Source organism: Amblyraja radiata, chromosome 18 (genome assembly GCF_010909765.2).
Source record: "Amblyraja radiata isolate CabotCenter1 chromosome 18, sAmbRad1.1.pri, whole genome shotgun sequence".
NCBI classification, from domain to species: Eukaryota; Metazoa; Chordata; class Chondrichthyes; order Rajiformes; family Rajidae; genus Amblyraja; species Amblyraja radiata.
In genome coordinates, this window is record NC_045973.1 from 12,274,428 (window position 1) to 12,289,067 (window position 14,640).

A 14,640-nucleotide genomic window follows, 5' to 3' on the forward strand; every position below is an offset into this window, starting at 1 on the left:
TTTGTGTTTATGCATATAGATACAGCATAGAAACAGACTGATTGGCCCACCGTCTGGGTCGAGACCTTTCTCACTGACTGTGGTGGGGTAAAAATTTCAAGAGCATGGGTTAAGAATGTATGGGGTAAGAATAACAGATTGTCAAGAAACTGTCAATGTCTGTATTATAAATATCCATTGACTTGGCCTCCACAGCCATCTGTGGAAATGAATTCCACAGATTAACCATCCTCTGACTGAAGAAATTCCTCCTCATCTCCTTTCTAAAGGTACATTCTTTTATTCTGAGGTAATGTTATCTGGTCCGAGACTCTCCCACTTGTGGAAACATCCTCTCCACACCCACTTTATCCAGGCCTTTCACCATTCGGTAATTTTCAATGAGGTTCCCCTTATCCACTTTACTGTGAGCCCATTGACTACTCCATCAGTGACAGAACTTCAAGACACCACAGACCTGTAGTGTGCTCAGGTGATCACCATCCATGCGTGTTTCTTTACCTAGTTTCAAAAATCTCTACAGAGCCAGCTTCACCTTGTCCATCTCTACCCTCAACTTCTGCCCATTGTCTTGTTACTGACCTTTTGTTCAACTGAACACATAGAAGCAAATGTCATTATAAAACAATTGCCATACTGGCACCACCTGGTGGCTATCAGTATATTGCAAGCACAAACACAATCAGCACATTCAATACATATGGATATAATGTTCACCTTGAACACCATATACTCAGAGCAGGGCACCAGAGGAAATACAGTAGCAACATTTTTTCACATCCATCTGCCTAAATAAGAGGAAAAGGAAGGGGAAATGGGGCATGACAAATAGGCAAAAGATAGTGCAGTGGGTTAAATATATAGAACTAAGTTTTGTTTTAACAATTCCATACATTCTTTCAAATTGAGGCTTTCAGAACATTCTATCCCTCTTTATCCTCTCTTGTCCTCCAATTCTCTCTACTGCATTCAATCTCTCTATTCCACTCTCTTTTGTTCCCCTTCTTTATCTTTGCATAGTTGCACTGGTACAAGCCATTCGATTGGTATTTTTGTCAATTAACAACACCTTTAAAAAACTGCTTCATAGTTTAACTGGTATGATATTTAAAATTGATTAGCAATACAAAATCGCATTCTGAACTTGATGCACATCCAACATAACATTATTTTCAAATTGCTGAATACCTGGCCAATGTACGGTTGGGAAATATTGTTCTGTAATATCAGTTTGGGATAACCTCTAAACACCCAAAATTAAGTTAACTTGATAAAATGTAATTGTTTATCAAAACTAATTGGTAAAACAATTGAACAGACAGTTGCTGAAAATATTACAATTACTACAAAAACTTTAATATATCCTGGAAATTTTCTGCACATTACTTGCTACCCCACACAAATGTTACTTCTATATAATAAATATACTTATTAGAGTTATATTTATACATTTACAATATAAATTAGGCAAACTTTAATCAAACATTTATACAACTATCTAAATGTTTAAATAATTTAATACTTCTGAGCTGCGTTATCATGCATTGATCATAGTTCTGATCACATGGCCACATGGATCAAATGCATAAAAAGCATTTACTATTTCTTCTTAACACAATCTCTCCTGAGACAAAGCCACTAACTCATTCTGTAAAAATACTTGTTAGGAAAAACACTGAATACAAATTAACTAGCAGATGGAATGGTTAAATGGCATAATATTGGCACATGGGCAGGAAACGATTAAAGGGATTTGGGTCTAACGCAGGCAGATGGGACTAGCTTCGATGGGGCACCTTGGTCGGCATGGATGAGTTGGGCCAAGGGGTGGGAGATTGCAACCCTCACGTGGTCCACCTTGTTTCAGCGAATGCAATCAACCAGATGTGCGACAATGACAACGACAACTTTAGGCTGTACACGGCAAACGCAAGAAGAAGAAGTTGGGCTAAGGGGGCTTGTTGCCGGGGTGTGTGGCTCTGTGACTCTTATTTAAAACTAACCTGCAGTCTTTGGAAGACTCCTGATCTTAGATTTCCAAATCCGTACGATGAGTCTGAGTTTAATACTTTTTCCGATTCTCCATTGGGTGTTTGCTCAACTTCCCAGTCAAACTCTTCCTCTTCAATTTCAGCATTGGCGGACTGTCCTGCAAAAAAAATAATAATAATCATACAACTAATTTATCCAGGCTGCTCTGGGTGGTGCATCAGAATCTTAAACATTCTCTGGTAGTTCACCGACCACCACCATGAGAATCATTGATTTTAATCCGAGCCTTGGCATGAATTATTCTAACAACATTTGAAGTATGTTCATCTATAATTTTCTGACCACATGATAAATGATAAATCTTGAAGTCTGAAATTAAATGGCACGATAAATTTTGAACCTGGCGCATTGTTAGAATATAGGCCCAATGTTGTTTGTGCAAGGCAGCTAAATCTACAATAGATAAACTATTAATTCAAGCATCTAAAGATTTTCAATAACTAAGGTGAAAGTTTTTGATGAAGCAAGGCTAGAATCAGCGAAAAGTAGGTTGCAGCTGTGGAGCTAAACATACCATTTTACTACTGTACGCTACAATTCCTATTTCTAATCTAGCTTCTATCGCCAGAGGCCAATTTAAAATTAAATAAAACTATTCAAACTCAATAAATTACACAGAACCTTTAACGACCTACCACAAACCATTTGCCGTAGCACATATTGGATCCATTATTCCAGTTGATTTAGTGGGAGAAAGGACCAACTCATTTAGACAAGTCCCATAGCAACCAGCATAAACATCTAGAGAAACAATCAACCTCCCAAGCGAAATCCATTTGCCCAGCACCAGAAAATGGATTTCAAAAGCCATTATCCTCAGCCAATTTGTACTGTTATTAGACTTTCTATCACGTATGCTTGAATAGCTTTTATTTGGAAATGAATGCAGAATAAAAACGGCAAACTTCAAGCAACCAAAAAAATACCTAGATCTTCCACCAGTGGCTTTGCAGATCTTGAACCCTTCGGTGCCAGCAGTGCAGTCAGCATATCCAATCCATCAAAATATTCTTCAGCAGTTTCTTTTGGAACTTTTATGGTAAAAATTCCTGTAAACAAAATCGTTCGTTAATTAACATGAATAAATAGTTTTTAACCATCAAATAATTAATGAGATCACTGTCATATTAACCGGCTCATTGAAATCGTCATACTCATGGTGGATCATAAGATCATATGTTATAGGAGCAGAATTAGGTCATTCGGCCCATCAAGTCTACTCTGCCATTCAATTATGGCTGATCTATGTCTCCCTCCTAATTTCGCTCTGTGGAATTAAGAATTATTTCCCCCTTTACTCAAGTTATTATGTATTTAATGCCACCAACAATTCTCACATTCTCCTCTGTTCCAAAGAGAACATTCTCAGCTATTTTGGTCTGCAAAAGAATCAAAACCCTTTATCTTGAGAATCATTCTGGGAAAACTCTTCTGCACACTTCTTTCATCAAGTGTCGCACACAGAATTGTAAGCCAACATCTACAGCTCCTTGTGTGTACAAGAACATGAACAGGCTGCTTCATTTTCTGTAGTTTTATCTTATTCAAGGATTTAAGCCAGTTGGAATTATGCTAATACGTTAGCTCAATCTAAAACCCCAACACACATCACAAAACAGAGCATAAATATCCCTTTGGATAATGTATTCCAGGACAAGGGGTCACAGCTTAAGGATAAGGGGGAAATCCTTTAAAACCGAGATGAGAAGAACTTTTTTCACACAGAGAGTGGTGAATCTCTGGAACTCTCTGCCACAGAGGGTAGTCGAGGCCAGTTCATTGGCTATATTTAAGAGGGAGTTAGATGGGGCCCTTGTGGCTAAGGGGATCAGAGGGTATGGAGAGAAGGCAGGTACGGGATACTGAGTTGGATGATCAGCCATGATCATATTGAATGGCGGTGCAGGCTCGAAGGGCCGAATGGCCTACTCCTGCACCTAATTTCTATGTTTCTATGTTTCTATAAGCAGTCCCAAGAGTCAAAATACTAATTTTCTTTAAAAAGATATTGAAACATTAAAGATAGACACAAAATGCTGGAGTAACTCAGTTGGACAGGCAGCATCTCTGGAGAGAAGGAATAGGTGACTTTCCGGGTCGAGATCCTGCTTCAGACTGTGAGTCAAGGGAGAGGGAGACTAGAGATATGTGGAAGGGTAAGGTGTGAAAACGACAGATCAAAGCAGACGATAATCAAGGAAATTAAGAATTGATCACTGTTAGCCGAGGGTAAGGTGACAACGAGGCATGTAATCACAAATTAATCGGGAGGGCAGTTAAACTAATCTGGGAACTTGGGTGGGGGAGGGACGGAGAAACATTAAATTTGTGAAGGCAAGTGGCACTGAGGTAAAAAAATTTGCCATGATCTTCTCAAAATGGTGGAGCAGCAACACATGTTGAAATGGACAACCCCTGCTTCCAAGAAAAGAACTGTTAGCAATATTTTAAAATATTTTACTGAACATTAAAGCCATTGCTAATACCTGCATCTACATCATATGAAGCCTCTTCTCTTCCATCCTCCACTATCTTTCCTGGAAGTGTCAACCTGTTTTCAGAAAGATTACATTAGATCAGTTTACTGTCATATGTCACAGGATGCAATAAAATTCCCTGTCAACATGAAACTCAAAGAGTAGGTGATATACATGCTGTAATGGTAATAACAATATTTACAACAAGCTACCCCAGCAGAATATGAAATGCTGTTCCTCCTGTTTATGTATGACCTTATTCATGCAATGGAGGCCACCAAGGACAGAAAAGTCATTATGGGAACAGGAAGAGGAGTTAAAATGGTTGGCAACGCAGAGATCCAGTAGGCCTTGGACACTAGACCAAGAACAATAGCTCGCCAAGTCTACGCTTGGTCTCGCTGTAAAGGAAGCCACATCGGAAACATCGGATGCAGTAGATGAGGCTGGAGGGTAGCTTACAATCCAATAGTACGAACATTCTCCGCTGCTCTAGGTGTCAGCTGCTCTACATCGGTGAGACCAAACGTAGGCTTGGAGATCGCTTCGCCCAACACCTTCGCTCAGTTCATTTTTATTTTTTTATTTCAAAATAGACTTTATTCGAGAAATAAATATATACAATACATGATCCTTACAAAACTCCATCCAACATTCTCGGAGGCTATACATATGTACATACAATAGTTTCCCCAAATCACAAGTTTGCCCCCCACCCTTGTCACTCATGTGGTCCACTGGCGTGGAATCCCTTCCCTTATTTTGAGGGGCGTCTCCACCACACCCTGCCCCCCCTATCCAGTAGTGGAAGGAACCTAGACTGTGGTCCTCCCCCACCGAGCCTTGGCGTTGGCTGCACTGAGCTTCAGTGCATCCCTCAGCGCGTACTCTTAGTCTGCAGCGGGCTAGTCGGCAACATTCCCTGATGGACATCTCGCTCCGCTGGATGGTCAACACCGCTCGGGCAGACCAAAGAGCGTCTTTCACTGAGTTGATGACCTTCCAGCAGCACTCGATGTCAGTCTCTGAATGCGTCCCTGGGAACAGTCCATAGATCCCAGAGTCCTCTGTGACGGAGCTGTTCGGAATAAATCATGACAGGGACTCTTGCAGACCTCTCCAGACTCTCTTTGTGAATCCATACCCTGCAAAGAGGTGGGCAACCGTCTCCTCTCCATAGCAGCTGTCCTGAGGGCATCGTGTGCTGGTGGTGAGTTTCCGATGGTGCAGGAAGGATCTGAATGGAATGGCTCCCCTCACCGCCAGCCAAGCCAGGTCTTGGTGCTTCTTGGTGAGTTCTGGCGATGAGGCGTTTCACCGGACAAGCTGGGCAGTCTGCTCTGGGAACCACGCAACATTATCCGTGAAGTCATTTCCCTGCAGAGCCTGCAGGACGTTCCGTGCTGACCATTGCCAGATGGACTTGTGGTCAAATGTGTTGGTCCGGAAGAATCTTTGCACGAACGACAGATGGTGTGACAATGTCCAGCTGACTGGCACATTGCGTGGCATCTGCGCCAGGCCCATCCTTCGCAACACCGGGGACAGGTAGAACCTCAGCAGGTAGTGACACTTGGTGCCCACGTGCCTTGGTTCTACACTCCGCCTGATGCAGCCACACACGAAGGTGAGGGCGACGTTGAGCACGCTTTTACCCCCGTTGTCTGCCGACTTGTGCATTGTGGCCCGTCGCACCTGATCCGTCCTCGACAACCAGATGAACTGGAAGACGGCCCGGGTGATCCCTGTGGCGTAGGAGGGAGGGACAGGCCACACTTGCGCCAAGTACAGCAGCCCCGAGAGCACCTCACACCTAATGACCAAATTTCTCCCTGTTACAGAGTGGGAGCGTTGCCTCCACAGCTCCAGTTTCTTCCCCACCTTGGCTATCCGCTCCAGCCAATCTTGTCACATGCCTCAGCCCCCCCGTACCAGATCCCCAGCACCTTCAAGGTCAGGCTTGATGGTGAAGGGGATGGAAGATCGGTCGGGCCACTTGCCAAAGAGCATGACCTCCTCGCTCTTCCTGTGGTTCACCCTGGCTCCCGTGGCCGACTCAAACTGGTCGCAGATGCTGATCAATCTGCAGACCGACCATGGATCCAAGCAGAAGACGGCGACATGTACAGGGAGGTTTTGACCTGAGCGCCCCCACTGCCTGGCAATGTCGCTCCTCTTATGCTCGCGTCCTTCCTGATGGACTCGGCAAAAGGTTCAATACAACAAACGAACAAGACGCTTTGCTCAGTGGGGAGAAGGCAGGAGAATGGGGTTAGGAGAGATAGATCGGCCATGGATCAATAGAGGAGTAGACGATGGGCCGAATGGCCTTATTCTACTACCACTTATGATCTTGTGATGATCAAATGTAATTTTCTAAATGAGACCGTCACTCTAATTCACAGTGCTTTGTACTTACCTTAAGAAGTATGGCTTGACATAAAATTTGAAGTCCACTCCATCGATGTACAAGTCAACTTCATTAACTCTTGCATATGGTACGTGGATTACGATAGTGAGGAAGTTAGCATCTTGACTTAATTCAAAGGCAGGAGTGATCATGATTACTCCAAAGGAACGCAAGAGAAACCACAAAATCTGCAAGAAATCACACCATAATATTAAATCACAATGAGTTCAGCTGCAAAAGTAAAGAAGTCTTAAATGAAGAAACAGGTCGCTTATCACTACCAAGGTACAATGAAGAATGAAAATGTCAAAAACAATACCTAGAGAAAAATTACTAAAGGCAAGGAAACAAGGAATATCATATAATTCTCAATGCTATTTGCTTCGGGGGATTTTCACCTCCTTTTCGTTCATAGTTCATTTGGTCGTACAATTGCTGGAGAGGCAACCATCCAGTGTATAGATTAGTGTTTACCTGTAACGCAGCCTGCAACATGTCTAACAAGACAATTTCAGGAAATGCGTCAGAGCTTTGTTCTCCCTTGATTGTTCTGTTGGTCACAACAGTGTCCAAGAGTTGCTGAGAAGAACATAATTAGCTTTGAAATGTTTTTCGGGTATTGACCTCATGAGAGGTATTAAATATATTCAACTTCAATAGAAAAGTATGAGATGGTGTATGATGGAAGGAAGAGGCGCTACGATAGTTACAGCATGGAATGAATGAATGGATGCTTTATTGTCACATGTGACAAGGCACGGTGAAATTAATTGCTTGCATACCCTAGGTATGCAAATAGTCACCATATAAGAGCGCTGACAAACAGGCTCTTGGGCCTATCCAGTCCATACCGACCGCACACTGGTCCTGTGTTATTCCATTTTCTCATCCACTCTCGACACACGAGGAACAATTTTACAGACGGCGATTAACCTACCAACCTGCGCGTCTTTGGAATGTAGAAGGAAATGAAGCACCCGGAGAAAACCCACAAAATAACAGGGAGAATGTACAAACTTTACACAGACAGGACCAATGGTCCAGATCGAACCTGGGTCTCTGGTGCTAGGAGGCAGCAACTCTACCACTGCGCCACTGATTAAATGTGACTATAATAAATGTAAACCTAAACGTTTTGACACGTAGGGCGTGACGAAAACGTATGGCCAGAATGAAATTATAGTTACTAATACCAGCAATGTTACCTTCAGGTAAAATCTACTTTGCCAGACAGTGGTTTGTGTGTGGAATTTCCATAAGAAAATAAGGATTAGTGGAGACTTAAGTATAGATGTTTTCATGAAAAGGAAAAACTCGAAGAAGAAAGGAGAAAAAGGATGTGTGAACGGACTTTGATGCAAGTGTGTTGAGCATATCGATGAAAGGTGCATTAAGACCATCATAGACCTCTTTTTGCATTGTAAGTACCGTCAGATTTTATTTTATGCTTATGATTTCAACTCTATTAATTCATTCTCATAAGTTATGGGAGCAGAATTAGGCCATTTGGCCCATCAAGTCTACTCCGCCATTCAATCATGGCTGATCTATCTGTCCCCCTCAATCCCATTCTCCTACCTTCTACCCATTACCCCTAAAGGGCCTGTCCCACTTTCCCGAGTTATTCCCGAATTCTCCCGAGTTATTCACGAATTCTCCCGAGTTTTCAAACAAGCAGAATGTTCGTAACTAGGCCGTATAAGTCCGTGGATATATCGTAGCGGCTCGTTATGCCAGCCGTTGGTACTCGGGGCTTTTTTGTTACTCGTGGTCATTTTTCATGATGCTGAAAAAACGTCCCGACTTACCTGATGCCCCGAGTACCTACAGCTGGCATAACGAGCCGCTACGATATATCCACGGACTCCTACAGCCCGGACTAATCAAGAATCTGTCAATATCCCTCTTAAAAATATCCATTGACTTGGCAATGAATTTCACAGATTCACCATCTTCTGACTAAAGAAATTCCTCCTCATCTCCTTTCTAAAGGTACGTCCTTTCATTCTGAGCCTTTGGTCCTGGACTCTCCCATTAGTGGAAACATCTTCTCCACATCCACTCTATCTAAGCCTTTCACTATTCGCCACATTTCATTAAGGCTTCCCCTCATCCTTCTCAACTCCAGTGAGTACAGGCCCAGTGCCATCAAACGCTCATCGTATGTTAACCCAATCTATCCTGGAATAATTCTCATAATTGGAAAAGATCAAATAATCTGGCTAGATATTAGCAGCCAACCCAAGAGTTGGTGTGGTTACTAAATCCTTGCAGGATGCCACATGTGTTTTATCATTCCCAAAGGCTGAGCCGTCAATCACAATTGCCTTGCAAGAAACATGTCAAAAATCATTAGGTTTTTGATTGGTGTTTAAATCTCAACCGACTATGACATTTTATCTTGAGTTTTCACGTCAGATACAGTCTGAACAGCCGTCTCTGGGGAAAGTGGTGGACTGATAGCTCCCTCATCAGCCAAGAGAATTATTGGTGAGGCAATGGGGACGGGGATATTTCACTGAAGTGGAATGAAACAGCTGATGAATCGAAAGCAAGACAAAAAAATTCCAGGACAGGTGCTAACCCAGGCTCAGTATCAATAGAAGATCCATCAAAGAATGACATCTGATCTCGGTTTTAAAGAGACAAAGTTACAAAAAGATAGGCAATCTGCCATTCAGATCTTCACTATAAGCAAGTGTTATTTTTTCAGTGCACCGTATTATAACCAAAACTACACTGCCTGACAAAAGGCTTCAGGTTACGTGAAAGTTAGCAGGATGCTAGCTTTAAGGAGTGAATTTTACCATAAGCAGTAAACAAATCAGGGATGTGTTCTGTTTGCCCCAAGCAACACTACTCACCAGGTATTATAGATCTAACATCATCTTAGCTTAGTTTAGAGATACTGCGCGAAAACAGGCCCTTCGGCCCACAGTCCTCACTGACCAGTGAACAGCAGTGTGCGGGCTGCTTCGTCGGCGACCAGCACGACAAGCTGGGAGCTGTTAAGTTGAACCGGAAGCCTCTGAGTGGTCGGAGTGGGAGCTGCTACGTGAGGCCGAAAGCTGAAGGTGCGGGTGAGCAGAGTGCGAGCTGCGTCTGCTGCGAAGCCCCCCCCCCTCCACCACCCCACATCCCCTCTTCCCCACCCCCCTCCCCAAATCCCCCCTCCCCACACCCTCTTCCCCCACACCTCCCCTATTCCCCTTCCCCACCACCCCTTTCCCACACCCCCCTCACATCTCCCCTTCCACCACCCCCCCCCAACACATCCTCCCTCACCCCCACCCCTCTACACCACGCTCTCCCTCCCCACCTCCACACCCCTGCCCACACACACCCCCACACCCCTCCGACACATGAAGAGGAGGGGGGGGGGGGGGGGAGTGCTGGGGGATGAGGGGAAGTGAGCCGCGCCTGTGCAGTTAGGGGCTATGGGCGAGTGGTGGAATATTGCTTTGGGGGAACGGGTTGCTTTGGGGGAACAGGTGAGTGGTGGAATATTGCGTTGGGGAATGGGTTGGTTTGGGGGGGACCAGGCCTCCCGTGTGACTGGGACCCAATGGGTCCCACTTAATCTAGTGACAGAATGAACCTCTAAGTTTAAGGACAATTGCTGATAATCTTTTGAGCAAATTATCAGCACCTTGACATGGAATCCAGATCAATCCCAGGTGAACGAGTTCAGTTTAAGCATAAGTAATCCCATGTAACCATGAGAAATTGTATTAAGTTTAACTTTGAAATGTAACAGTGAAGGTGGTCTTTAAGAGAAAATGGTGTGAGGTGGGTGAGAGAAGGGCAATAAAGAAGGGACTCGTCCTGAAACGTCACCCATTCCTTCTCTCAAAACATGCTGCCTGTCCCGCTGAGTTACTCCAGCATTTTGTGTCCACCGGTCAAGCATTTGCAGCTTCACAATAACAGGACTGCTTTCCCTCAGAATTATTGCCCAGTTGCTGTGCAGAATTTGTCTCAACCCAGACAGAGAGATTCAACCTGATTTCCATCTAAATGAAAAACTGCCCAAGGGCAGCAATTAAGAGACACTGTCAGAGGAGTGAGTGGACACAAAACTAATTACATTCATCATGATTAATTGCTGGCTATCTACATCTAGTGATTCTAACCAAAGATCTTAGAGCGGAGCTCGATGATCTTTGATTCTAACCACCCTGGCCAGGCTGCAGTCTGCGGGGAGCTGGTGAAGAGGCTCAAATTTAGTTTAATTTAGAGATACAGCGTGGAAACAGGCCCTTCGGCCCATCAAGTCCGCACCGACCAGTGATCCCCGCACATTAACACTGTCCTACACACACTAGGGACAATTTACATTTATACCAAGCTGGCGCTGTAAGACAGTAGCTCTACCGCTGCACCACTATTTCAGTATTATTGGCTGGTTTTATTTAACTTGCTGAGCTACAAAGGCACAAACCTTCAGTTCCCTTAAAAACTGCAGAGACTGATTACTGAAATATATTCCAGTTGCATCCAGCTTTTCTTCGTGAAATGAATTTTCTTGAAAACCAAACGAAAATAGTTACTCTGGTTACAAAAATGGATAGGAAAGGGTTAGAGGATGCAAGCAGGGCAAAGGGAGCAGCGGTGGAGGTGCTGCTTTACAACACCAGAGACAAGGGTTGGATCCTCAGTACGGGTTCTGTCTGTATGAAGTTTGTACATTTTCCCTATGACCACGTGGGTTTCCTCACACACTCCAAAGACGTACAGGTTTGTCCCTAGTGTGTGTAGGGTAGTGTTAATGCGCGGGGATCGCTGGTCGGTGCGGACTTGGTGGGCCAAAGGGCCTGTTGCCGCGCTCTAAAACTAAAAATAGGTATGTTGCAAAACCTACCTTAAGCGTCGCTGCAGATCTGTCCCAGCCCATGTGTGCGATTTTGGCGCCGTTTAGAGGGGGGCGGGTTTAAAACGCGATTTTCCCTAGGCTGTTCAAATCGAGCTTGTTCAGCCTAGTTAGTTGGTGACGAAAAATCGCTGGGAGATTCTATCGCTGGAGCACATTTTACTTTTAATGGGTTTATTTAATTATTATAGTAAGTTAAAAATTAACCTCTAAACCCGCGACCGCCGACAACGGGACGGATCTCATACAGGAGACAACAGAAGGTAGGTTGTTTATTTTTACATTAAAAAGGGCTTCTTAAGATCCCTTTATACAAAGTTTTATGTTGCGAGTAGCTAATTTGGGGCCCATTAAATCCCGCAGTATTTTTCTGGGCATTTGGGGTACAAATCTACCGCAATGTGAACGTTCTAAACCAGTGCGGTCCACAGGATCCCACTCGAAAGCTGATTTAAATGGCCATTAATTTACAGCAATTGAACACTAAATTCCTTCCATTTGGCCTATAAATTAATGTCAATGAGATTTAAAAATCATGTTTTATTGTGAATTCTTTGTGAATGTTATTTGGACACTTAGGCTATTTAAAAATGTTAATCTTTTCTTAAGAAATGGATAGATGTTTAGATCTAGTAATTGAAGTGGAATTAGCTACAATTGGGCAACTAACTAATTATATGCTTTAATTTCAGGTCATCCAAGTAAGATTGTTTTATATTTGTTTCAGAATGCTTCAATCTATGATAACTGAAAATTTCATTCAGTTCTCTTAATTTTTAAGAAAGTTATGGGCTTTTGACTGTCCACGATAACAGCTTTTTTGTTATGTCCACAGAAAATCAATAGGGAACAAGATGCTAATTTCCGAGTATGAAAATGGCCATAACTTTTTTAATACTTGAGATATGAAAGTGAATTAGGTGTCAAATTAAACTTTTTTTTATGCTTTATCTGATGGGAATAAATTGCAGGCTTGATTTTTTAAATCTCAAAATTTTGTAACATTGCTACTAAAAAGGCAATGCGAGTCTGAATGAGGGTCTCGACCCGAAACATCACCCCCTTCTCTCCCGAGATGCTGCCTGTCCTACTGAGTTACTCCAGCTTTTTGTGTCTAAAACGGTGATGGATACAGGTGAGATACCAGATGACAGCTAAAATTGACCCCTTTTAAGAGAGGCTAGGTCTGTCATCCTTGGAACAGATGTGGTAAAGAGGTAACATTATTGGGGATGTATCCTATTCACAAAATGTTCTCCACCTACTTCCCTATCATCTATAAACAGTAAAAATTGCTGGCCAAGAAATACGCACAACAGCCATGTGTATATTTTTTATTAGGACCCAGAGAAAAGCAGTCAGAACTGTGTCCACTGCTTATACATTCCGTCCTACTTCCGCATACTGTGCAGCACAACGTTTTTCAACATGAAACGTCTGCCCGAATTCGTGTCCACAAATGCAGAAACTTGCAAGCCTGTTTTTTGTTTTTTGTAACAGCACCCTAATAAATCTGATGAGAAAAAAAATCACTGGAAGAATTAAATGTGTTTCACTCCCAGAAACGTTGCCTGATCTGCTGAACACTTGTAGGATTTTCTGAACGTTTTTATTCGCACCCAATTTCAAATTTCCAGCATTCGCAGAATTTGGCTTTCGCGACGTTTAAACTGAAAGCACGTGGACATGGCACTTCCTGGCTGGTCCGCAACGTGACCGGTTATCGGTGAAACAAACACTCTTCTAACTCACAACCCATTTAATGCCTTACACTGGTGAATCTACACTGCTCGGTATTTGAAAGTGTTAGGGACTGGACCAAAGGATAACAATGCAGCATTATTTACAGTAGATAGTTCTCCCAAGTGCCCAGCAAGGCCGGCTCGCTGACAGCTTGTCAATAACCAGTTTGCAATCTTACTGCGAGCAGCGTGTTTGTCCTCGGTCGGGTGTTCGAACGTTCCGCTCCTCAACGTTCCACTTCCCCTTTGTCCCTACGAACGTTCCGCTCCTCAACATTCCACTTCCCCTTTGTCCCTCCGAACGTTCCGCTCCTCAACGTTCCACTTCCCCTTTGTCCCTCCGAACGTTCCGCTCCTCAACGTTCCACTCCCCCCCTTGTCCGTCCGAACGTTCCGCTCCCTCCGTTCCTTCCACCCGCTCGACTGTTCTAACGTGGTCCCGGTTATCTCATGGTCCCTCCAACCAAAGATCCTATAGCGGAGCTTTGGATCTTCGCTATAGGATCTTTACCTCCAGCTGTAGCTCATCTGCAGAAGGGCGACCGCGCCGCCCAGAGGGCAGCAGCAGCAGCAAAGATCAGCTCCGCTCTATGATCTTTGGGCAGCAGTTTTCTCTGCTCCCATCTTAAGACGCAGAAAGTGAGGGACTGCGTCTACCCCGCCTTACATCTCCGAAGCCAAGGCGTAACATGCTTTACAGAAGTGGGCGGAGCGTTAAAGGAAATCAGAAGCAAATATTTCGTATCTTTCATCAGAAGAGTATCATACGTTCTGGGAGCAGAATAAACCATGTAAGAATAAATTAACCGTGGTTGATCTACCTTTCCCGCTCATCCCCATTTTCTTGTCTTCGCCCCATAACCCCTGACACAATTACTAATCAAAAATCTATCAGTCTCCACCTTGAAATTGACTTGGCCTCCACAGCAACAAGAGCCCCGACCAGAAACGTCAGTATTATATTTAAATACTACTTAAATTGGTTAATCTAACAAAATTATTAAATTACCATTTCAACACTCAACGTAAAACAACAATACCAGTGAAAATATGACACATTGGCACTGCTCACATATGACATGACAATAA

The 14,640-nt window shown here is 43.5% G+C and overlaps 1 protein-coding gene across 3 annotated transcripts in view; it reads right to left on the reverse strand.

Annotated features, from left to right (window-relative positions):
• shq1 (SHQ1, H/ACA ribonucleoprotein assembly factor) overlaps positions 1-14,234 on the reverse strand; it is an 83,233-nt gene extending 68,999 nt beyond the window's left edge. Inside the window, exons 1-6 of one of the 3 annotated variants that reach the window (XM_033036717.1) lie at positions 13,834-14,234; positions 13,731-13,789; positions 6,949-7,127; positions 4,539-4,603; positions 2,979-3,101; positions 2,004-2,149 (exon numbers count right to left, since the gene is read on the reverse strand). In XM_033036717.1, coding sequence (XP_032892608.1) covers positions 2,004-2,149; positions 2,979-3,101; positions 4,539-4,603; positions 6,949-7,091 — 477 coding nt within the window. In that variant the 5' untranslated portion in view covers positions 7,092-7,127; positions 13,731-13,789; positions 13,834-14,234. Of the gene's footprint in view, positions 1-2,003; positions 2,150-2,978; positions 3,102-4,538; positions 4,604-6,948; positions 7,128-13,730 lie in introns of all 3 variants that reach the window. The other 2 variants (XM_033036718.1, XM_033036716.1) reach the window with 2 other exon arrangements.
• Between the last annotated feature and the right edge of the window lie 406 nt (positions 14,235-14,640).